The sequence below is a fragment of the Physeter macrocephalus genome, chromosome 8 (genome assembly GCF_002837175.3).
Source record: "Physeter macrocephalus isolate SW-GA chromosome 8, ASM283717v5, whole genome shotgun sequence".
NCBI lineage: Eukaryota > Metazoa > Chordata > Mammalia > Artiodactyla > Physeteridae > Physeter > Physeter macrocephalus.
Window position 1 is genome coordinate 151,683,172 of NC_041221.1, and position 24,651 is coordinate 151,707,822.

The 24,651-nt window shown below is 35.3% G+C and overlaps 1 protein-coding gene across 6 annotated transcripts in view; it reads right to left on the bottom strand.

Annotated features, from left to right (window-relative positions):
• Positions 1 to 24,651, bottom strand: part of CLINT1 (clathrin interactor 1) — a 66,004-nt gene that overhangs the window by 25,595 nt on the left and 15,758 nt on the right. For 5 of the 6 annotated variants that reach the window (XM_024117205.1, XM_024117204.3, XM_024117208.3 and 2 more), the window contains exons 2-4: positions 3,238 to 3,342; positions 2,608 to 2,704; positions 716 to 824 (exon numbers count right to left, since the gene is read on the bottom strand). In XM_024117205.1, the coding sequence (XP_023972973.1) occupies positions 716 to 824; positions 2,608 to 2,704; positions 3,238 to 3,342 (311 nt within the window). Of the gene's footprint in view, positions 1 to 715; positions 825 to 2,607; positions 2,705 to 3,237; positions 3,343 to 12,192; positions 12,212 to 24,651 lie in introns of those variants that run through there. The other variant, XM_007122180.4, reaches the window with a different exon arrangement.

The following is a 24,651-nucleotide window of genomic DNA, read 5'->3' on the forward strand; positions in this document are numbered from 1 at the left end:
ACAGATAACGGTTCTATGCAAAATCAATTACAGATCCACTAAAAAGGATTACTAACAATAACCATACAAAATGGACTAATATCCAAAAATGTTATTTTCTTTTTCTATGGTATTTTAACAAAACAAAACAAAACATACATTTTAATGACTGAAAAGCACCCAAACGCCTTCGTCTCCCCAATACAAGTTTGGAAACACTAATTACCAGGATTTAGTGTAGCTGAAAAACTGAATTTTTAAAGTGCTTTCAACTGGGGTATGCTACAAAATGAAATGTGGTTCATTCTGTATCCTCTTTCACATTCAAAACACACTCTGGCCTTGCTGCCTTTGCACAGTAAATATTATTTGGTGGGAGGAAAAAAAAACCCCAGCTTCAAACAGATGTGTGTGTTTTGGAGCTCTAACCTTTTCTTCCCATATGATTAAAGCTATTCCTTTATGGACACCACAGGGGACCAGTCTCCAGTGCATATTTTAATATAAACCCGAACACTCATGTTGTGTTGGTTCTGTTGTTATTAGCCAGTCTTTTCTGCAAGTTCTTGTCTTCACTAATTAATACTCTAGGGCCCCACGTCTTGGATTCTGCACTCGTCACACAACCAGCAACAGTCACATTCTAATTAGAGTGGAGAAGCTTCTAAGCTGGTTCAGGTGACTGACAACTCCAACTACTGTTTTAATTTGCTTATAAGGTTTTTCTATTGCTCACCTACAAAGTGGTAATTTTCCAGGGATCGCAAATCATAAATGTGTTCTCTGGCACTTGTAACAACACGCTCTGATCCATTCCTTATGAGGTAAGCTAGGAGCAGCAATGACTGTAAAAATACAAAGCACCAAATGAGATTTAATGAAATAAATTCTGGTAGAGCTCTGGTAAATGGCTAAAAAAAAAAAATTCTAACATTAGCAAATAAATAATCTTTGTGTGTGTATGTGTGTGGGGGGTTCTTTACCTTACATTAGACTTTAAAAGTACCTTTAAAAACTCATATTATCAATTTAAAGTTCCTCTTATACCAAGCATACTAAGTAATTATAAACTGTCCACTGGATACACGTGTCAAAAGATTAAAAAATGTTAAATATCTGAATGTATGATATAAATGAACACTAAGCTTTTAGAAAGCTGGTTCAGTTTTAGTGTTAGAAACATCAGTTTAAAGAGAACAATTATTTGGTAATTATATGACCTCACAGCATTTTTCCCAGATAAAATTTAATTTGGGAAGTTTATGATGTGGCTTTTGTTTAAAAAACTTGCTGGTTTTGGAAAATATAGATATTTTCTGCTAAAAACGTGATTTATGCCGACACGTTAAAAAAAAAGAATCAAAGAAAAGAAAACTTGCTGCCAACAAATATGAGAAAAGAATGTTTACGGGATTTCTTTTTGAGGTGATGAAAATGTTCTGGTTTAGACATTAGTAACTACTACACAACTTTGTGAATGCACTAAAAACCAATGAATTGGGCTTCCCTGGTGGCGCAGTGGTTGAGAGTCCGCCTGCCGATGCAGGGGACACGGGTTCGTGCCCCGGTCTGGGAAGATCCCACACGCCGCGGAGCGGCTGGGCCCGTGAGCCATGGCCGCTGGGCCTGCGCGTCCGGAGCCTGTGCTCCGCAACGGGAGAGGCCACAACAGTGAGAGGCCCACGTACCACAAAAAAAAAACACACACACAAAAAAACCCCAAAAAACCAATGAATTCTGAATTCTGAATTTAACTTAGTTTGGAACAAACCTCACATAAAGATGATTAGATCTATGAAAATCTAGTTAGGTTGAAGAAATTGAGGGGCAAAAACCCTCATTCTACCAGGAATTTATTCATTAAAAAAGTAGTTTACCCAAGAATTATTAAAACAAACAAAAAGCTCTAATTAAAAAAAATTAATTTATAGAAATTTAAACTATTTCATCACTACTACTGTATAAAGGAATGACAATGAATGTTTTCAGAGACAAACAACATCAAAAACATGGAATTAAATAAAGCATTGATTTTCAATACTGAAAGCCAGAAACGTTGCTTTCAGAGTTTCAAATATAAATATAATAACACCATTTTGGAAAGCACAGAAAAACTTTCTGAGCAGCAAGAAAATATCGTGGGGATGGAAGAACAGATTACTATCTTGTTTTAGAATTCTACATTATATGATGAGATCAGTATTAAATGAGAGGAATCTAACAAAAGAGTATATATTTGCAAATTTTAAAATGTTAGAATTTTAATGCTTTAAAATCTCCTGTTATACTTAAATTTAACACATATTTTTGGTGCACAATACTGTAATAATACTGGCAAATTTTTATGTAGAGATGACAAAGCATATTAGAGGATGGTTTTCATCTTAATTGCTCATACACTAAACATGCATATTACTACAGATTCATTACTTTCGATATGCACAAATATATGCAGAGTTGTTTATGGTGACTAGAAAACAGAACACAAACAGCAAATCTACTTCTTTTACCTGTTTTAGAATATTCTAGGATTCAACATCCTTCATAATCACTTATGTATGTACACCTTAAAACTTCAAGCATTTGTCTTCAACATGTCAAATAATAAATGCAGACCAAAACCCATACCTTATAAACTCTTCTCCAATTTTTTTTGTTGTCTTTTAACATTCGTGACCAAAGCATGTTCATAAGTTCTGGAAATTGTTCGTACATAAATGTAGCCCTGAAAAAAGAATAATTTTCCTTAAGAGTTTGCAGTGTGTTAATTCTGACAGTAGATGGCAGGCTTGTTCTGTGTTTTCCTAAAGAGCTTTAAAAAATTAATAAGCGTAATTCAAAACAATTTAGATATGCTTCCTTAAAAATATCTTTCTTATATTTTATACAATATCGAGCACATTCATAAGTCCCACTAATTAATATCATATTTTACAAGCCCTTCATTCACTGGCATAATCGTCCAGATGTTCATCAGGAAAAAATTTTTCTAGCTTTATTTTAAGTCATTTTATATGCATTCGTCAAAATTTTAACAAAGTTTGTCTAAACTTCATTGAAAAAGAAAAATTTTGTTTTACTTTTCTGAGCTAATATCTAAGGGGAATGGATCCTCTGTAAAACTTCCCCCACTAATATCTGAAATTATGCAAAATTTATATCTGGCAGCTAAACAGTTTAAAACTGAAAGCAAATTTCACATTTCTGGGTGAAGATAGTTGCATTCTTTCTGCACTGGTGAGTCAAATTATCACTTACTTGGCAATCTCTCCCATGAGTTGCCCAGAAGGTCCCCAAGGATCGTCATTCGTTGCTTCTCGAACCTTAGACTCTATCTCTGAATAATTCATAACCACATTGGTGCTGCAGAGAAAAAAAATGCATGCACATACGCACAAAGATTAGCATCAAAACTGAGAAACACATGAAAACTTAATAATGACACTACTGGGTGTCCTAATGAGATACCTCTACAGGGTGGGAAAGAAAACATCTTTTGTGCACAAGCTACCCTGAGGACACTATATAACACATTTAAGTTATCTTTAAGAAGATTTTACTATTCCATTAGGCTTCAAGAATACAGATGAGAGATTACATTAGAGCTGGCATAAGTCCAGTAAAAAATGGCTTTAGGTCAAATTAAAAAGGAAATTGAACATGCTACAGTCTATTATAAAGCTAAGTTGTCATTTTGCTGACCAGACCTGGTTTACATGCAGTCTTAGGTTTCCCTGTTCACAGAAATTCTTTAAATTAATGAGCAAAATTATATAAAAGCTATGTTATTTATACTGTATAAAAAAAGCAATGAAAAATCAAAGATAACAGTCTAAAGATGTTTAGAACCACTATGAACATTTAACTGTAGTCCTTGTCTTTTTTCACTTACTGTACCACATGCGTTTTCTATGTCACTGTGTAGTCACTGTAACCCTCAGTGGTTGTTTTTTTTTAATTAATTAATTTATATTTTGGCTGCACTGCACAGCATGTGGGATCTTAGTTCCCCAACCAGGGACCGAACCCGTGCCCCTGCGGTGGTAGAAGTGCAGAGTCTTAACCACTGGACTGCCAGGGAAGTCCCAGCCCTCATTTCTAATGGCTACATAATATTCCATCTGGATAATGTATTTAACTTTCACTTAAGACTTCAGCAGTGGTCAAGAACATGGATTCTAGGAGTCACAAAGATCTGACTTCAATTAACTTACTTTGTGATCTTTGGCAAAATTATTTTGTGGGTTGGCCAAAAAGTTCATTCGGGTTTTCCCCGTAAGATCTTACAGAAAAACCTGAACAAACTTTTTGGCCAACCCAATACTTCTCTTAATCTTTCCTCAAATGTAAAATGGGAATAAGGAAGAATACTACTACTATCTCAAAGGGTAACATATCAAATGATACACAATGGTACAGTGTCTGACATATATAGGAAGTGCTCAGTAAAAGTTAGCTATTATTATTAGAGATAATATGATCTATTGGAATTTAAAAACATCAATATTAAGTAATATTTTTATAAGAAAGAACTAACTTTGAAAAGAATACCTTACAATTAAGATATGAGATGGCAAAATGTGTGGTTGTTAAAAAAGAATTTCTCATGCTTATATGGATTGAAGAATTCAAAGACATTCTGAGGAATACATACTGTGGAAATGTGACATATTATAGTAGTACTCATTTGACATGTAACGCTCCAATTATTACTGAACAATTGTTATAACAGATGCCTGTAAATATGGTAATTAAAATCTTCCACTTAAAACTGAGTTTTAGAAATAGTGAAAAAATAAGAATTTGGTAATAACTCTTATTAGTTATATCTACCCCACTTTTGCTGTACGGTTTTTCAGTCATCAAAAAGTTGTTTTAAATAAGGAAGGTCTGATTATAATTGGCACTCGAATCTCTCAAATATACATTTCAAATTTATTACAAATACTTCAATTAATAAACAGTTCAAATTTTAAAGGAACCATTATGCATAAAAATGACCTGACAAATCACAGAATAAATCTGGCTTCTAGATTTACATTCAGAATACTGTTCTATTAAGGTAGAAAAGCGAAATCCTATTACTTTCTTTCCCCTAAAATATCAACTGTTTGATAACAAATACAAATTATTTCCACGGCACTAAAATAAATCCCTGGTCTCCACTGCCTCCTTCAAAATTTAAGACTATTAATGAATGGATTTTTATAAAAAACCCATAATCATTCTATTAACAAAAATTTTATGTATAAATATAAAGAAATAGTAACATTTTTTTCTAATTTTGCTAACAATTGAAACAAAATAAAATTAAGGCGGCCAATGACATATTTGCAATTTAAGATGCCACAAAATAATGGATTTCAGAAGGCTGTTGTTTATCTTACTGGCTGAAGAATGCACGGCTTAGGCAGTTAAAAGTGCAGCTGTGGGAATGAACAATAGCAATTAGGATTATAATTCAACCAAGCATTTCATGACCAAAAATGCACTTGAAATTGTTTGCACTGTTTAATTTGTTGGAGAACAAGATGAAGAGTTAATCTCTAGTCTATGTACATGAAATATTTTTACTAGAGCCTTCATAAATGCTGTAGCTTTCCGAACACTACTTTCCTTGTTCAAGCTACAAAAACCCATGGGTCAAATGAGAAAGGTCCTGTTTCCGTAACCCTTCACAAGATTCTTAGCTGAAGGCCTATATGTGTTTGAGTGCTGTGTTTAAGAGGAAGAGTTGGCAGAGAGCCAATAGCTTAAGAATCTCATTTCCTTGGTTGAGAAACAATGGGAACTATGTAAAAGGACAACTTGCCATTAGAACACACAACATAAAATATAAAATGGCAACAACGTGGGAAAAATGGCAACAATAGTAACAAAAAGTAACAAAGTTAGAACACCTCCATGAAGAGTATCAGGCTCTATTTTAAAACCATTTTCCAACAATACTGCTGCTTTCCATAAACTGGAACGCTCAAGATGAGATCCGATGGCATAAAGAATTCCAAAACAAAGTATTTTTAAGCTGCACTTAATTCAGAAACAAATATAAACTAAAACAAAACAACACTGTATAGTTTGGCCTTATTCCAGGTCATTTAAAAATAACTGTTTCTAAAAAGGTAGAAATGGCATTTTGATCCTTCCTTTCCCATGTTTTCTATTGCCCTCAATCCACACCCTACCCATAATTCCAGTGCCCTTTTTAAGAAAGGAAAATAACTTCTCCCCTCTCCCCCAAAAAAGAAAAGTTAAAAAAAAAAAAGCTATGTCCAGATGTGAAAGGAAAAAACAGCCAGCTTAATTCCTAAAACTTATGATTGACACAAATGTTTTAAGAATGGATAATTCAGACACTAGAGGGGGATCTCTCATCAGTTTTTTAAAACACCAAAATTCAGACAAGGTCAAGGATCTGTTCTGCAAACAAAATTAAAGGAAATTACCAGGGAGTGACCAGAGCGAAGAATGTAAGAAGCTTGCTCATGTTCTGAAGATTTTTACCTTAAAGTAATACTGAACCACTGCTTTTTCATAAGGATAAAATCCACAATTAAAATCAAACCACAGTGTTTTCACATACTTCACATGTGCTCCTCACAGCACCCCAGCAATAGGCAGGTAGGACAGGAATAAGAGTCCCCAAAGAGAGTACGTAACTCTGCAATACCCAGCACTACTCACACTCAATTGGATTTTTAATGCTAACTACTAAAAGTTACCAGCCTCAAGTCCTGTACACATGCTTCTATGGCTATATGAACACAGCCAATATTCAATTAAGTCAAGGGTTGATTATTCAATTTGTTAATGATTAGTGTTCATTTGGGCCCTCCTCTTTATTCCCCATTTTCTGCTTATTTCACTGGTCACTACTGATAAATATCAAGTTATTTTACTTGGTAACAGTTTGGGTCCAGGTTTTAGAGGCGAAACTGGTTGAAAGTAAAAGCTAAAAATGGAGCCTTACCTGCAAAATTGGTTGAAAGTAAAAGCTAAAATGGAGCTTTACCTATAGATGGTCAGTGATTCTTCTAATCTGCATTAAGAATAATCAGTAAAATGACTGACAAGAAAAAACTTGAATAGTCTTACGGTATTTTTTTCCTGCCAAAAGTTCAAGAATATGCTTTGCTAAAACAAAATGACAGACCAGGAGAAAAGGTAAAGTACAGGTATAATCCAGTCTTAACTGCTAACAAAGGAATACGAAAATTGAAACAGATTTAGTAAGAAGCCTTTTTTCCTAGCCTGCCTTTAAAATTTTCCTTCTTTCTAAACAAAATGGAATCAAATGGGTCTGTATTTTTAATATGGTTTCTTCTTTTTGTTTTAAAGTTATTATAAAGACTTTATTCATTCCAAGCTCAGGAAAAAATATTCAGCAGTATTTTCTATTAGAAGGTTAAACTTGTGTTTTTTCGAACGAACATCCACACTTACAAACACAAGAGAGTCAGAAAAACAGAGGCAGCAAGAGACAGAGACAAATACAGCATTCAAAGTAATGGCTTTAAATAATGTGCTTTTTTCTTCAAACTGTGTTTTCTTTTTTCCTATATTTTCCAAAATTTCCCCTATGAACATTATATGGTAACCAAAGGAAAAGTATTAAAATGCCATTAAGAATACAAATCCAGTACTATATCATCATTAGCAATATTTTAACTATTTATAGGCAAATAAGCATCATGGTAGACCAAATTAGTATTATTTGTACTTCCAATGTCTTGTTATCAGGCTAGTAAGTGTAGCAAACTAGTAACTAAAATACATGTATACAAACTAACATATGTATACCAAATGCTATGTGTGTAAAACCACAGGGACAACTTAGGTACCTAATATTGAAATTAAAGTGATTAAAAAAAAAACAAAACTGTATTAGGGAAGAATAATTCCCAACATTAAAATCGGTATTTAAAAGGGACCTCTTGATCTTAATGCCACAGATTTCAGAAGATACTTTTACGATATAGGTAAAACTATTATGCTCCCTCTAAAAATATTAATCTTTAAGAAACTTTTTAAAAACAATAAAACACCCTTAAAATGAACACTGAAAAAGACAAATTACTTATGCCAGGAAAATCTGTTCCTTTTTAAAAATGTTTCTAACCAAAAGAGCAGAGAAACAGTTTTAAGAATACTTGCTCTAAAAGCTAGATAATGGACCATGTGACATTCATTTTTTATCAGGGGATGATGGTCTTCACCACATTACCCTTATTTGCAAGCTGAACATTTACAGGTTCAATACTCATATTGCTACCCATCCAAAAAAAAAAGCTTTTTCTTGATATGAAAATGAAACACAAAGCAATGAATTATGTCTTAACACAAGCAATGGTTTAGTAGAAGAATTAATGTTGCTAAAGCAGATGTTATTATCATATTTGATTATACAGTAACATAGTTATATAGCTACAGTGCTAAAACAAGGAAAAAACTACAGTACTCCGTATCATAAGAAGAAAACTAATGAAATATTGGTAAGTACAGAAGAAACAAATAAACCTGATGCTTGCCACTTTCTCTCTAGTGCTACCATGCTGCCATTACTAGCAAAAGCACCCCTACCAAAAAATAAATAATTTAAAAATTTGAGTGAGGAGAGAGGGAAAAATATTTAATAGCATCTCCTTAGTAGAGAACTTTAAATAAACTTACACTCAGGATCACATGACTAGTAAATAGCAATAGATGTCCAAATTTTGTTAGGTTTTCTAATTCTAATTAAATGTAGCCCATTTTCTATTATGCCATAATGCTCTAAAATCAGAGAATTAGTAGTATCATCTGAGCTAAAAGTCTACTAATTAATATATAAGATGACATCACAAATTATGCTACTAAAAGAACTAAATGCTGAATTAATGTTTAAAAAGATATATTCTCGGTCATGGAAATTACATTTTCTTTGGTTTTAGTAAAATTAAAAACAAACTATCCACTTGAAAAGAAGAAAACCAATGTACCCCCTCTTAAACATACATATTCTTAAAAGCAAGGTAAGGAAAACAGTTTAAATAGGAAAGAACTGAACTTGAAGACATCTAAAATCTGAGGCTCTCAACCATTCTTCTGCAGTAACAAGATTTCAGAAAAGAATAACCTGCTTACTTAAAAAAAAAATACCCTATTTCAATCCACTTATAGGTATGTAGTATGCTCATGTGCATATTATTTATGACTTCACCTATTTACACGGAAGACTGTGCTGGATTATGTACCTTCTGTTTTCCTCTTCACTTTTCAAGAGGGAACATTAAAATGCTAAATGCTACAATATTTAACTTGCTACTTTTAAAAATAATCAACAAGAATATGCACTGAAATATTATACCTCTTCCTTTATCTATCACAGTAAAAAAAAAAAAATTAAACCCAAATAAATATTAAAGAGCAATCTGCTGTCAGGTTTTATTGAGGGAGGAAGGGGGTCCCATAGTCCTTTTTAAAGCTTCTAACTTTTAAAATAATTCTAGATACTTAAAGATCAAGTTATAAAGATCGTCCTATAACTAGATACCTAATACATTTTAAAAACATGGCACAGACAGAAAAACTAAGTCCAAACTCAAGCACCTGCCTATATGACATTAAAACCACAGAAAATGTATTAATGTTCAAAACACCATTTTAATTGTTCCCTCCCCACATATTATTATGAAAAATACTCCTAACTGACATAACTATTTTTGAAATTCTAATTGTTTTAAGTTGTAAGAAAATTAAGGACTATATACTCTTTTCTTCATCAAAAGCTATTCTCACATCAATTCTACTACCAAATTCTTTGATCCATTCTGAGTGATGCTGGCCTTCAATTTCAATAAATAGTTCAGACCAGTATTATCATGGCGTGGAGAAATGAACTATAGAATTTTAATCACCTGTGATGTTTTACTATTACTGAACACTGTTGATAGATATGGCTCAATATTCTCATAATCTTAACTCAAAATTTTACATTGCATTTGTACTACTTAAAGTGGAAAGATAAATTCTACAAAACTGTTTTCTATAAAAGTATTTTTCATTCTGGTGGGGGGCAAGGCAAACAGAGAGCAAAATAAACACTAAACACTACTCTGCAAGCAGAAGAAACTATAATAAACCCTTAACATTCTTGAAAGATGAGCTGAAGACCTTTGTGTATCTTTAAAATTGTGAAAATAAAAATGTTAGACTCCTGACAATCTCCCAGATTCAATCAAAAATTAAAGTATCCTGTGTATATTATACTTCCTTAACACAGGGTAACCAATATTTAGATTCACTAAATTTTATTTCTTAGGTGAGAAACTTTTGCATGGCAGAACACTTTCCATAAATATCTTTTACTGACTCCATATGGATTTGATTGTGTCATCAGTCCAAGGTACTACCAAACCCAATGTGTTCCTCTTTAAATATGCATAAAACTTCTATTTTCTGCCTGTGAATCATCATTTTCTTAGGCTCTGCCACATTCAATACCAGTACCAGAGGTTGGCTTTCTTTTGAGTCGTTTTTCACACAAAAAAAGTTAAGGTGTTACCACAGCCCCAGAACTGGAGCACAACAGGGCTGAGCTGCAAGGTGGATGCCAGTGACTGGCTTATTAGCTAAGTGACTAGTTCCCATACTGCAAGTCAGATTTGGATCATAACAAAATTATACATTATTTCCTGTTAACAAATCTTCTAAGATCTGTTCTAAAAAGTCAAAACTCTGAACAGAAAAATCTATCAAGACTCTACCGTAATTTAGAAAGGAGAACAGTTACACACTAGGAAATGTAATGTAAAAAAATCTTATCTAAGAACTTTTATCAGTAACTCACACCGATTTATAACGTACTTTCTCTTCCAATCTCTAAAAACAGCCATTACAGATTATCAGTATTCTAAATGATATCTTTATCTAAAGATTTCAAGCTTAAAAACCAGCATTCCAAATCTACACAATTTCACAATGTGCATTAAAAAAATACTTGGGCCCTTGCTTATGTAACAGTTTACCAAACATTCCATGAAAATTTCCAGTATTGATTCAGTATCACTTTGCACAAGCCAAAATTAACCAGACGCACATCTAAAATTTCTGAGATTCCTAACTGACTTGTTTATCATTTAAGTATAAAGTAGTCCTAACATGTAACTAGCAAAAATAATAAATCTTACAAATTTTCCCCCCAAAAAAAATTCCCCAGAAAAATCATTATTTTATGGTTTATGTAGAATTCAAGGTAAGGGTACATAAGATGAATAATCATTAAAGAAGTCAATACTCCAAATTTAATTTCAAACGGCAAACTTTGTACCAGACTAGAATGTATACATAAATTGATCACTGGAAAGATAATTTACAGAAGCAGTAACTAAAATATCTCATTTTATATGAAAGATCATTAAATATTTATAGGCCAACATAAAGTCTTTTGGGAAACACTAGAAACCACATATAATTATTTCAATTTTCAAAAAATACAGGAATTGATCCAAAACAAAAAAATACTTAAATTGGGATGGCAGTTGGATTTCTGCCCCTCAAAGTCTGTCATTTAATTCTTTTTTCCAAAAGGTACCGACCCCTTGATCACTATTAATTGTGAGTTAAACTGGCAACTTTTCAAGAAGATAGTTTAGTAATTTATGTAACAGATGTGCAAAGGAAAACTACATGGATGAGATAAGCCAAGAAAAACATCCTGATGTCCACAACTAAATTATGACCTGTGGGAGAAAGAAACTATAAAACTATTTCCCTTTCCTTACAACTTCAGTGGTTAGCAATAGCAAATTACATAATCCATTTTATAGCAGCCCTTATTCAGACATTAAAATGAGCCTTGACTCCAGGAACTGTTCCAAAACACAAGGCCACACTAGAGGAAAACATTGCACATCTATGTATTTTCATGATCTGATTCATCTTTTATGGTTATTTTGTAGAAAAGCAAAGTAATATGTATATTAATTGATCAATAATTTATTAGAAATGAATAGGGCCCATATTTTGTCTCTGATCCCTGGACAAATCAACCACTGATGTGTCTCAGTTTCCTCATCTGAAAGGTAGTTCCTATGTATTACAGAGATTAAATGAAATGACATGTAAAGCATTTAGCACACATGGTTACTTTTCTGCCAGTATTTATCATTTTTAGTTTGAAGATATTCTTTATATGACCCTTAGAGTACACTGGAATTAATACTTATTACTTACCCATCTCATTCACTGCTGTGGGACTTTACAGTCATGGTAACTGGCAGCCTATCTGACCCACGGTGTGCACACTGAAATGAAGATTTCGAGCACATACCTATACAACAAGGCAGGATGGCTATTATTTAAAAATGGCCAAAGATCTGGAAATGAGTTTCACTAAGAGACGGGACAAGTATCAATACAAGCCCTAGCACAGAACTGCCACTTTACGCTTAACAGAGTTTGTATTTTGAAGTTCACTCTCTTTAATCTTGGTACACCACCAACCACGAGCTAGGGTTTTATTTTTACATTAAGCAGCAATTTCTCCTGTAGTGGTAATCTGACATCATCTGATAATGTCTCTAACATTTTTTTGGATTCACTAAACTAACTCATAAATATCAGCTCCTGGAGCCACACATCCCAAAGCAAATTACACGAAAAACAAAGACTTTTAAGCTATTATAAGAAGAAACATATTTAGCATGAAGTTTATATCTACAATTTGGGGATATTAAAAAAGTTGCAGAATTCTGAGCTTCAAAGTACCAAAAATAAGGCCCATGTAACTCACTCCATGAGGTGTCTAGCTGAACAAAGGATGTTAGAAAAGCCATGACACCCAGTTTCTCTATCCTGTTTCCTCTGTAACAGCAAAATCATTATACTAGGAAGTGTCTGGATGTTCATGGGTCTTGATGGTTTATATGGAAGCCCTTCTAATGTCTCTCTAGCATAAGCACTGCTAACATAAGCTGGGCAGCAGACGATAGGCTTAGAAAAAAGCTGTCCCAACATAGGCTAGTCCCACAATGCTAAGGAGTTATTATTTTCCAGAGAGGCACGCTGGCAGCAGTAAGATTTGGGGAGGCTGGAAAAAGGGAAGACTTTTTGAGTGGTTCAGGGAAGCAGAATGAAAAGTTGCTCCCAAGATGTTGCAGAAATGGTGCTTGGAACCCAAGATGTTGCAGAAATGGTGCTTGGAACAACGTAGCAACAGAACAGGCAGAGGCAGCCACCACTAGGAAATTCTTCCTTTCATGGCCATAGGAAAAAAGCTCTCACAACATAAAATTGTATGAACATTAACCACTACCAACTATATAAAAACACATGTGCATGTGGACAAAGCCTAAAGGAAAAAAGCCCATAAGAAGTGTTGGGGTGGAGGCACATTTGTTTAAAATTTCACTTACACAATGAAAAAACATGATCTTTTTTTTTTTAAGAAAAGAAATACAGTACTTGTATATAAAACTTTTCACTTGCTAGGTAAGTGTCCGTTGGCTGGAGGAGGATCAGCTTCCACTACCCTGCCTCAGCAGTCTGTGTGTTATATCAATGCTCTGTCTGCACAGACAAAAAGCATTCTAAGAAGACAGCTATGGCTGGAGGGCCAGAAGGTAAAGGTATCAGGTTGCTCTCTGCCCCTTGGCTCATGCAGAACACTGCTGCCTCAACAGGAGACATACCCAAGGAATGAATGCCAGTGCCCACCCAAAACCATTTTCTTATTTCCAGCTGACTTTTTCTTTCTTATCACGTATCTCTGTAACTGTTAAGATTTTCATTTTTTATTTTCTTCTGAAACAGTACTCTAGTGTTTTGTGAAAAATACTCTGGGAGACATTAATAGGTGTTATGTGAGAAATGTGTTCCATGGTAAGGTTTAGGAAACATTATGTAAAACAAAGGCAACTTTATTACTGCAACACTTGTTGGAGACTTTACTATTCTCAAGTGCATTATGAGTCTCCAACAGGGACTATAATTAAACATTTCTAAAACTTTGGGGACAACACACCTTTTCCCTTGGGACATTTTAAAAGTGACCCAAGAAACCCACTTTGATGTATTTTTTTAAAAAGGCCCTTTTTTCCAAACTTCCAAAAATATTGTCAGTTGATACCTTTTACCTTACCATTATTTTAATATCTGTTAGTTCTCATTTTTAACCTAATGAAAACCTTTTATGTTTTTAAACTCTTATCTGTTGACTGGCTTTCAGCCTTTTACCTTGCTTTACTTCTTATTTATTTTTATCATACTTAAAAAAACTCTTGATTGAACTTTATTGCTGATCTAAGTTATACATATACTTTTTCTTTTTTAAATTTGGCTGTGCCATGCAACTTGCAGGATCTTAGTTACCCGACCAGGGATCGAACGCAGGCCCTGGCAGTGAAAGCACTGAGTCCTAATCACTACACCGCCAGGAAATTCCCTCAATATTATTTTAAGGCTCATCTGTTTTACTCTTTTTGTAAAGTCCTTTTTTGCACTGGGTTTTAAAAACTTTAAAACTTTATTCCAACCCTTTCCAAGTTCTCACTTTATTTCAGCTTCAAGTTTTAATTTCTTAATCCTCATTTAATAACCATATGTTAAACGTCTTTATTTCCTATATATTTTAGTTATTTTATGATATTTTATAATGCACAGCTGAACAAGAAGAACCACAGCAAAGAGCTCAGGAAAAGAGATGGATGGCCTCTCCCCACAGCCCCTTACTCTCACACTGGTAGCTGCTTTTCTAGGCTCCCTCATGCAGAGCTAACATTTTTCCCAAGGATCAATTAAATACATATATGAGATACCCCAAAACAAAGTCCCAAGAGCGGGAAAAAAATTATTATTCTTACAAATTAGAGCTGCTTTTTTTTTTTTTTTTTTTTGCAGTACGCGGGCCTCTCACTGTTGTGGCCTCTCCTGTTGCGGAGCACAGGCTCCGGACGAGCAGGCTCAGCGGCCATGGCTCACGGGCCCAGCCGCTCCGCGGCATGTGGGATCTTCCCGGACCGGGGCACGAACCCATGTCCCCTGCATCGGCAGGCGGACTCTCAACCACTGCGCCACCAGGGAAGCCCTAGAGCTGCTTTTTAACAATAAAATGTTAGTTCCTATGTATTTGAGAGGTAGCAACATGAAGGTAGCTTCACTTTTTCATCCTGATATATGATCTCAGGGCACATCATAAAGCTGGGCAGGCTGGGTGCAGTTGTTGGGATGTCTGGAGTCATCTTCAGGAGTCTTTTCCCTCAATGCCCACCTCCCATTAATTTCCAAAACCTGTTCAATCTGCATTAAAAATACAGGTACTACCTCTAGCCTAGACTCCTACAAAAGCATTTAACAATCTCTCCATTTCAGGTGTATTCTCCTTTTATTCATCCTCCAAAGCACAATCAGATTCATCTTCCTAATATTTAGTGTTGGTCATGTTAGTCTGCCACAAACTCATTACCACCTTCCCCTTGAAACATCTTCCTCCTCCTGTACAGTGAAGAGTACCATCCTGGGTTATGGCTTGAACATCACTATTGATTACTTCTCTCCCATCTTCTAGCTAGCATCCAATCCATTCCCAGGTCTTTTCAACCCCATTTTCTAAGTATCTCTCAAATATGTCCATCCACTTCTAGCTACACACACTGCCACTACCTTGGTCCAGGGTGACCACCATTTCTCACAGGGATTCCTGCCAACAACCTTGTATCCAGTCTCTCTGCTTCCCCTCTATCTTCCAACAGGCTAGAAACAAAGTGAACTGTTGCTGAAATACAAATCCTATCTATCTCAGCTCCCATTTTAAATCCAGCAAAGTCTTCCTTATTACCTTCAAGATGAAGTCCACATTCCTTCATATGAGATACCAATTTATTTCTTCAGTCCCATCACTGTTATTTTCTCCAGGTCTCTGCACATGCTATTTCCTCTGTTTCTAAATCCTCTACCCAAACATCCCATCCCCCCCACCTAATCCCTCCTTATCATCAGATTTTAGCTTAAATGCTACTTCTTCCAAGAAATCTTCCTTCAACTCTGGGGATCTGCCTATGTGCTCTACACAGCAAAGCACATTATGTGCTTTCTATTACCTTGAACTAAAACTAAAACCAGTGCACTATATAATGGACGTGTTTGTTTACTTGCCTGTCTCCCCTTCTAGACTGAAAACATGCAGAGGACACAAACTGTCTAACTCACTTAAAATCCCCAATACCAGGAACAGGCTTGGTGACAGCAGATGTTTAATAAATATTAACTAATTAAACAAAAGGATTAAAATTCTTAAATAGCTTCTTTCCTCTGACTAAAAAAGTCCTCATTGATCATGCAGGGGATCAGGACCTACATAATCTGGACTCAACCTATCTGTCTAGCCTTTTCTCCCACTACTTCTGTTTCATTTACTTTACGGGATAATCATACTGCATTACTAGTTGGAATTTAAACATGCCCTTTACTTTCTTACCTGAGTAACTGTTCACTCCTGGAATCCCCACCTCTTCTTTCAGTTAAAATCAAGCCTAGTTTTAAACAAAGATGCAAAAATGAAGCCTTCCTGACTCTTTCCAGCCCATAGTCTCCCTTGCCTATGAAGAAATAAACATTACATTTATAACTCTTATGAATTATATTCTGCCTGTACAACGGCTATGTATGAATTTATCTTAATTCCCTTAATACAATGTAAGTTTTTAAAAAGCAAGTAGAGTTGATTATTTGAGGACTCTGTATTTGTTAGTTTATATTTGCTCACTGAAATGTATTTTTAACACCAAAATCAATATTCACAGTGCTTTTGTGGTCATTTGTGAAGAGTGCAGCAAAACATTTGAGTCATCTGTCATGCATTCCCAGATAAGGTCAAAAAGGTGATGCTCTGTCTTTTTGTTTCAGGTCTTGTACTGTAAACAAACGTCCTTTCTCTGGTCTAGTCAGTGTTGTTTTTTCACATCTTTATGATTTTTCTGGATTTCATTGTTTAATATGGCCCCCAAACTGACTGCTGAAGTGCTGTCTGGTGTTTCTAAAAGTAAGAAGGTTATGATGTGCCTTACAGAGAATATACCTATGTTAGATAAGACATGAAGTATAGTGTACTTGGCCCTGAGTTCAATGTTAATGAATCAACAATATACGTATTAAAGAAGGCATCTTTAAACAGAAACACACATAAAAGGAGGTTACTAATTGGTTGATGAAAATGTGACCAGAGGCCTACAAGAAACTAACCCTGTATTTCCCCTATGAACAAAGGTTCAGTGTTTGCAGTGACTTTTTAAAACATAACTACCTCAAATAATCAGAACTGACTGTACTATATGTTATGCATTTTTGTTTCCCTCTCAGTGCCTAACAATGAATGCCTCACATAAAATGGGTATTTAATAACTGACCAGTGAATACATAAATGAAATCTATGAACTCCTGGTAACAGAGAGGAGGGGACGGAAGATAAGGAAGCTGAGATTAAGATATGAATAGAGAGGACTAAAATAAACACCCACTGACTGACAAATACACAAAAGAGAATGGTATGAGAAATACTACCCTCACAAAATTTTTTTTTAAAAAAGCTGACACAGAATGTTTCAATCTCAGGCTTTTTGGAATCACAGCAAGAAAGATTGTTAATTTACTATATTCCTTACAATTAGCTTACTGACCCCTAGCAAAGACTTAAAAAGTTAAGATACCTTGGCATAGGACTTCTGTGTCCCACAGAAACATGTAAAGAGCTAAATATGAAATTTAAGGCTAAAAAGAAAACCAAAAAAAAACTTCAAAGACTTTAAACTGGGCTTCCCTGGTGGCGCAGTGGTTGAGAATCCGCCTGCCGATGCAGGGGACATGGGTTCGTGCCCCAGTCTGGGAAGATCCCACATGCCGCGGAGCGGCTGGGCCCGTGAGCCATGGCCGCTGAGCCTGCGCGTCCGGAGCCTGTGCTCCGCAACGGGAGAGGCCACAACAGTGAGAGGCCCGCATACCGACAAGAAAAAAAAAAAAAAAGACTTTAAACTTCCTACTCATGTTCAGTATCAACTATGAATTTGAGAGCATCATAAATTTCACTTCTCTAGATGCTGGAATTCTAATATACAAGCAGCCCTCCCTTTGCATGGCACCTTGTTAACTGAAACATATACATATTGGACCAGGCCCTCACTTGGCACAATCTATTACCACAGAAGAACTAAGCAAAGCAAAGACTGCATAGCAGTAATTCTTGTGTGTTCCTTCCAAAGTTACAGAAATGGCAGAGGTAAATGAGCACATTTTATTGCCTGCTTCATAGTCTATTCCATAAGATGGCCATATATATTTGTTTATTGGTTCTTAAACACTTATGTAACTCTACAGGCCAGGCAATGTCTAAGCCCTTTAAAAACAATTCATCTAATTCTCCTAACAACTCTATGAGAAAGATAGTATTATTATCCCCATTTTACAGATGAGGAAACTGAGGTACAAAGAGGTTAAGTTATCTCACTCTAGGCCACACAACCATTAGTGACCTCAGTATTTGAATCTAGGTGATCTGACTCCAGAGATAAAGGTCCAGAGCTTACACTCCTAACTGCTATGCTATAATCATGACTTTAACCAGTGCCCCCCTTCTACTCTTGTCCCCACCCTCAATCTATTATTCAACTCAGTACCAAGAGTAAGGTACATAAGTGAGATCATTTCACTCCTTTGCTTATCAAAATTCCTCACTGGCTTTATACACTTAAAATAAATCCAAACTCCACGCAATGGCCTACAAGTCCCTGAGCCTACCACTTCTCTTCCACATGCTCTTGCCATACTGTTCTCTAACTTTCTCACCAGCTCTTTCCCCACTCTAGGTCTTTGCTCACTCCATAATGCCCTCTCTGTGAAACACTCCTCCTTTACTCTGTGTGCTCTAAATTCTTTAAGTCTTAATGTAGATACCATATTCTCAGGTCTCCTCTCACCACCCTAATTAAAACAGCCCCATTCATCATTCTCTACTTCAGCCCCTTTTCTTCATAACACTCAAAAAATACATAATTATTTTGTTTACTTGTTCTTTTTATCTCTCCCCACCAAAACTTGCTTACAACTATACTTTAAGTATCTGAAAGAGTTCCAGATGCTCAGTAAATATTCATTAAATGAATAAGCCAGGTTATCCTGTGGCTTCCTGCAATCCTTAGTAAAACACCTCATTCTCTTTGTTGTATGGGTATCTGACATGAGAAGCATACCTATAATTTGAGTTTTCTTTATCAGAGATTATCTAAGCATTAAGAATATAACTCATTCATTAAAAGATGATCACAACCATTTATTCTAAAAAACTCATCTCAAAAATGTTATCAGTCTAAAAGGAATGTTAATTATGTAGTTATTATTTTCAAATTATTCCTTATAAATCTCAACATGACCAAAGGGATATTACCTATGTTAAATTCAAACACCAGTGTTGTATCTCCAGCAAATTTCTCAAGCTCTTCTAACTCTTAATGTTCAAATTACTTTTATTTAATTATTAAAAGTTGTGTAATTTTGCTGCATTTTAACATTTATGCATATATAGTTATTTTTTTAATTGTTCAGAAAATGAGACTCTCAACATATGGCCAGTATTTTTTCCAATTTAAGTCAAAAGTGTTTCATATTCCAAATGAGTTATCTATTTGGTTTGGGGGTAAAGTGGGCATAAGTCTATACTTAAGCTATATATCCTAAGATTATCTACAGGAAATCAATCTTCAATACTTATTTCTACAAATGTCACAAACATAAGTATTTTACATTTGCTAGCTAAATAAAGCACCAACATCCAGCATTCTAATTAGAACAGTACTGCCATAATTAATGAGACTTAAATTACTCAGTAATCAGCTGCTAGTATAAACAATTCAAAAGCCAAACAGGTGATATAATAAAAAGTATGTGAAGTACAGGTAGATGGTTGTAACATGAAATACCATTAGGAAAAGTGTACTCTGTGACAGCATTTTATTGACATAATCAGATTATCTACAATGTATATACTCGTATAGCAAGTGCTTTGATTTTTGTCTTTTCATAAATTGATTTACTGAAAGCAAGTTACATTGCTGGATGTGGGAATAGCAGGAGAGAATAGCAAAGCATCATCTGTCACAAATCTTATTCTCTTAAGGTTTAAAAATATGAAAACAAAATGTTAAACTTTAATTATCCAAAAGAAAAATACCACCACATTTCCAAAGAGGTCTTTATCCCATGTGCCACCTCTCTGTACTATAGGTGTTCCTACGTGTAAGAAGTTCTAGCAACATCTTAATTATGACAAAAATCTCTCTAATCTACCATATAATCTCTTTTAAAAATCTGTCCCACTGCTAAAAAGAACCAAAGCCAGGGGTCCTTGCAGAAATGGCTGACTCCAGGGCTGAAGCAGTGAAAATACAGGACAAGCTTGAAACATCTTGTGCCAGAAAGGGCAAAAAAAAATAAAACGGCATGACCAAAGGATACAGGCCAGCTTCACAGGGCTCTCACTGGCTACATCAGTGACAATTTGAGTACTGAAATAAGTGGTAGACAGTAATGGATTACAATCCACTGAATAAAATGAAAATCCATGAGAGAGGGATGGAGGAAAGAAAAAAAATAACAGCTTTTGCTTCAAGTAAACTGATAACTCTGAAGAGAAGGGGAGGGATGAGCACCACTATTTCTAACCATTATAGTAAAGACTGGCTCAAGCAATCATCTGTAGATGCTAAATCCAGGGGGGAGTCTGATGAGGAGGGGTCTCAGAGTATCTCCCCACAGATTGCTTATTAGCTGCAATTAGATAAACAGTAACTATATGGTAGAGGAGCCAGACAACACCTTGACTGAGTGACCAAAATTAACATCACTACTGAGCAACATACAGAAATTGTTTTCCCCCTGAAAAGGACACAGCATCACTCAATGTAATTTTCCAGCTCAGAATACATAACCTGAGGAAGTATCAGCTAAACTTAAACTGAGGAATATTTTAAAACATAACTGGTCTATAACCTTCAAAAGTGCCAATGTCATTTTTGTTAGGAAAGAAAGGTTAAGGAACTCTTCATTAAAGGAGAGTAAAGAGTCATAACAATTAAATACATGACCCTGGACAGAATCCTGTACTGGAGTGGGATAACTGGCAATATTGGAATATGGGCTACGGGGAGATAAAATTATTGTTTCAATGTTAAATCTTCTGAATCTGATAACTATATCATAGCCATATGGAGAATAAACCTTGTTCTTAGAAAATACAAACTTAAGTCTTGAGGCAAAGGGGTCATGTAACCTACTTTCAAATGGATCAGATGAGAGTGTGTGTGTTTGTGTGTGTGTGTGTGTGTGTGTGTGTGTGTGCACATGCATGCAGAGAGATAGAGAGGAGAAAAATGACAATTATGGCAAAATCTTAAAAATTGGTGAATATGGATAAAGGGTATACAGGTATTCTCTTTACTATTCTTAAAACTTTGATTTCAAAATAAAAAGTTATTTAAAAATCTGCCTCACTGCACAACACTGTGAATGTGCTAAACGCTACTGGATTCAACACTTTAAAATGGTTAATTTCATGCTACGAGAATCTTAACGGCAATAAAAAACATTTTTTTTCCTAAAACTACCCCTCTAAGTAACACAAATAACTTGGAACAAAGTCAAACTTTATGAAGGGATTGATTGGTTTATTTCTTTTTCATTTCAAGCTGTCATTTTCTTGATTCTATAATCTGGAGAACATTTATTTCAGTGTCAAATTAGGCAGTAACTAGCTTTCTCAAGTGCAATCATTCCTCCATTAAAGGATAGAAGAGCTTTGATAGAGTGAACACTATACATTATGCTTTTAGATATCCAATGCATCAGTTTTAATGTAAAGGAAGCTTATCACAGTTAAAACGCATTATGAAATTTAGGCTCAACTGACTTTTTATAATTAGTATCATTCTATTTTATAATTAAATTATAGTAAAAAGGAACAATTACTGACACAGCATATGCAAATCATTCTTTTGGTACACCAACTACCACACGCCCCCCCCAAACCATGTTAACATGTCAAGCAATGTTAAGTACTTATATGAGTAAAACATCCTAAAGGTTAAACATTTCACACAACTTATAAATAGGCCAATCACACCCTCAAGGACTCTTAGGATTATTCTAGTTACAAAGTTCTCATGAAAAACAGTAATCTATTACCCTTTCTTTAATGACAAAAGTTAATAAAATCTAGCTAAATGTTATATTTAGATACAACAGTAATGTTCTATTTATGACTCTAAATAACTAGGACACCCATTCCCACTTGCTAGAAAAACTTTTAGTTAAATATTTAGCATATTTATTTGAAAATTGTTCTGGAAATACCAGTCATTACAAATTCAATTGTATATCTTATGACACACGTTAACAATTCAAGCACAAGTTCCTCAAATGCAACTTCTAATAAATTTTGAAAGCGTAAGCTCCTGAGGTCCATATTTTTTTTTTTTTTTTTTTTTTTTTTTGCGGTATGCGGGCCTCTCACCGTTGTGGCCTCTCCCGTTGCGGAGCACAGGCTCCGGATGCGCAGGCTCAGCGGCCATGGCCCACGGGCCCAGCCGCTCTGCGGCATGTGGGATCTTCCCGGACCGGGGCACGAACCCGTGTCCCCTGCATCGGCAGGCGGATTCTCAACCACTGCGCCACCAGGGAAGCCCCATATTTTTTTAAAGTATGGGAATATTATTCCTATTCAACAACCAGAAACAGTCCTTCTCTACTTTAAGCAGCTTCAGACTTGCATTCTTTTGTGTGTAAGTTTGTGAAACAATTCTTTCCTATTGCTGACAGTTGCTTAAGGTCACTGCTCAGGTTACTTAGTAAATCAATTTTTTTTCCAAAAAAGAAAGGACAGTGTGATGTTTTTCTCATCAAGAGATGTCATATGTTAAACTGGTTTCAGAAGCAAATCAAATCTCCCACTGTATTAAAAAGAGTATATAGCATAAGAATTGTTATCATTATAAATCCCAATTCTAGTTTTTACAGGTATGATAAAATAGTAGCTACTAAAATAATAGTAAAAATTTTACTGTTAAAGGGGTTTAAAGTTTATTAAAATTTTTTGCCAACTTTTAAATTCCTACTCTTTAGAACTAATCTAAGGAATGACAGTTTTTGTTCACCTATATCTTTTAACTTTAGGTTACACCTTTTTTTTTTTTTTTTTTGGTGGTATGCGGGCCTCCCTCTGTTGTGGCCTCTTCCGTTGCGGAGCACAGGCTCCGGACGCGCAGGCCCAGCGGCCATGGCTCACGGGCCCAGCCGCTCCGCGGCATGTGGGATCCTCCCAGACCGGGGCGCGAACCCGGTTCCCCTGCATCGGCAGGCGGACGCGCAACCACTGCACCACCAGGGAAGCCCCTAGGTTACACCTTTTTAAAGCTATCTCATAATGACCAAACAAAACAAAACAACAAGAATTTACTGGGAACACAATGGTAAACCTTTTCACAATATATTAATTAATTTATTTATTTTTGCTGTGTTGCGTGTTCGTTTCTGTGCAAGGGCTTTCTTTAATTGCCGCGAGCGGAGGCCACTCTTCATCGCGGTGCGCGGGCCTCTCACTATCGCAGCCTCTCTTGTTGCGGAGCACAGGCTCCAGACGTGCAGGCTCAGTAGTTGTGGCTCACGGGCCTAGTTGCTCCACGTCATGTGGGATCCTCCCAGACCAGGGCTCGAACCCGTGTCCCCTGCATTGGCAGGCGGATTCTCAACCACTGCGCCACCAGGGAAGCCCCTCACAATATATTAACTCATTTAATTCTCTCAACATTCCTGGAAGGTAGACCTTATGCCCATTTCATACAGAAATGCACAAAAAGTCTCTTGACTTCGGATGTCTTCCCTCAAATTACTCCTCCCACCCCTCATTTAAAAATAAAACTGAAACCCAAAGAAGTTTGCTCAGCTTGGGCATACTCATAACAAATTACCTTTTAAAATATGTGGCACCCTATTTTAAATACCCTCTTAAGGTAATTTTATTAACTGTATTATGAGACTCCTTCAGGAAAAAAATCTAAAAGAAAGTACTAAAATTAGTTAAGCTTAAAAAAAAGCATAAAACCCTTCTAAGAGAATGAGACTATTATGAAACATCCTGCACTGGGACAATATATGAAAACTACATCTTTGTAGACACAAATGCTTGACGTTGTACAGTTCAATCACAGCACTTATAGATGTTTTCACTTCTATGTGATTAAGTTCAGATGCACTGCCAAATATCAAACACTAACTTAAAGTATATAACTAAGAAATCCTATCAATAGAATAATAAAATGAGAAATCCTGCACCTCAGCAGTGATAAGTTTGTAAAACTACCTGTAAGTGAATTCAAATAATTTAAAATTTTTAAATAAAATTTAAAACTTAAAAATATTAAGTCAGCAATAGTTTTTTTTCCCCCATTTTCATCCATGATCGATTAAACTTAGATTTACTCAAATGCATTTCCAAATCTCAAAAACTAAGCTCAGTTTTTCTGACATGAAGGAAATTGTTTCCAGAACCTCACTACTAAAATTTTGAAGCCTATATAATTTATTTCCCCTCAAACTCAAACAAACACAAACCACCAAACATCTATACTTTAAATTATTTAATCTGGACTATGTGAT